The sequence below is a fragment of the Triticum urartu genome, unplaced genomic scaffold (assembly GCF_003073215.2).
Source record: "Triticum urartu cultivar G1812 unplaced genomic scaffold, Tu2.1 TuUngrouped_contig_6407, whole genome shotgun sequence".
Classification (NCBI taxonomy): Eukaryota; Viridiplantae; Streptophyta; class Magnoliopsida; order Poales; family Poaceae; genus Triticum; species Triticum urartu.
Genome location: NW_024117168.1, coordinates 1 through 1,627, shown reverse-complemented (window position 1 = coordinate 1,627; position 1,627 = coordinate 1). Strand labels below are relative to the sequence as shown.

General features: G+C 62.1%; 1 protein-coding gene across 1 annotated transcript; it reads right to left on the bottom strand.

The window, feature by feature from the left end:
• Nucleotides 1-201: 201 nt before the first annotated feature.
• Nucleotides 202-1,590, bottom strand: LOC125530566 (amino acid transporter ANT1-like; the record flags this gene model as incomplete). Its single annotated transcript, XM_048694947.1, is given in 2 exon segments — nucleotides 202-1,298; nucleotides 1,505-1,590. Coding segments are annotated over 2 exon segments (1,154 nt in total), but the record flags the coding sequence as incomplete, so codon positions are not given.
• Nucleotides 1,591-1,627: the final 37 nt, after the last annotated feature.

Genomic DNA, 1,627 nt, shown 5'->3' with positions numbered 1-1,627 from the left:
ATATTTTCACTCATCGAAAATTTGATATGCCATTATTTTATGTCTTGTGGACTTGAGGACGAAAAATAGGGACAGTGATGAGTGCCGTGTCCGTTTTGGAGGTGGGCGTCGGAGATGCGCTAACCTCTGCTCTTTGGTTTTGCAGGTTTTTCTTGACTAATTTCGATGGCAATTTACTCTCTTTTGTGTGTGTGCGCGCGCTGTTCTAAACTGATGAACATTTTCAATTGTCACTGGGGTGACAAGACTCTGTACATCCCATGACCGGCAAATACGAGGCCGGAGAGCAAGAAAAAGTAGTCCACCGCGCGCGCCCACGTGCTCGCCGTCGGCCCCACGACGCGGAGGTGGAAGAGCGCCGGTAGCACGAAGGAGAGCAGCGCGCACACCGTGCTCCCGACGAACGCCGCGAACTCCCCGAACGCCGGCACGAAGCACGCTATCGCGGCCAGCGTCGCCACCACCGCGACGCGGCTCAGGTGCAGCGCCGCCCGCTCCACGAAGCGGCCGCGCCTCCGCACCCACCCGCCCGGCGCCAGCAGCCGCGACTCCACGATCTCGTGGATCGGGTGCATCATCACCGCGAACGTGAGCGCCAGCGCGACGCACAGCACCACCTTGACGGCGGCGGTGGACCAGTTGCTCGGGAGGTTGAGGGTCACGATGTCCCGGGTGGCGTCACCGTAGGCGAGGTAGCCGCAGACGCCGAATCCGACGTACACGACCGTGACCCCGGCAATGGCCTGGAGGAGCACCGACCGGAACTTGGCTCTGTTCGACATGGACGCCTCCAGCGCCAGCGTGAGGCAGAACCCCTCGAAGCAGAACACGGCGACGCCGCAGGCGAACGGGACGCCCCAGAGCCCGGCGAACGCGCTCCGACCGGCGAATGGCTGCCCGCGCTCGACCAGGACCTGGACGTCCTCCTTGACCACGGCGGCGACAGCCAGCACAGTGCAGGCGTCGGCGAGTATGCTGAAGGGTGCGAGCGCGGAGAGGGAGCGGACGAAGGAGAGCGCGACCTCGACTGGCAGCAGGAGAGCCAGGACGACGGTGGCCGGCGAGAGCGCGGGGAGCACCGAACTGATGTTCTGGCCGATGAAGACGAGGTACGCCACGGTGCCGCCGGTCTGGCAGAGGACGATGATGGCCTCCGTGAAGTGCCTGCCGACGGGGCCGAAGCATCGCTCGCCCAGGTCCCCGTAGGTGTAGTTGCCGCCATCGCCATGGCGGCTCTGCTCATCTCCGAGCCCGTCCTCCTCTGTTTCTTGCTCCCGCAGCTTGTCCCTGCAATCCAGCTTCAGAGGGAACAGCAGCTAAATTGAACTGCGAATGCGTGACTAATCTTGATAAAACTAATCGTCTGAGAAGATCAAGCTGAATAATGAACCACAGCATACTAAGATTGAGTGAAGCTTGTTGAATCCTATAAGAAATCCAAGAATTGATACTGAAACAGGGGGCTGGATGTACTGGACTGGAGACGGAGCAAGTGCGTACTGACCAGGAGGAGCATGCAGTAGAAGGTAGCGGCGCCGGCGCCGGCGACGCCGAGGGCCCCGGCGAGCCACCCGGCGGTACGGAAGGCGTCGGGCAGGCCCAGGCACCCCGGGGCCACGGTGGGGAA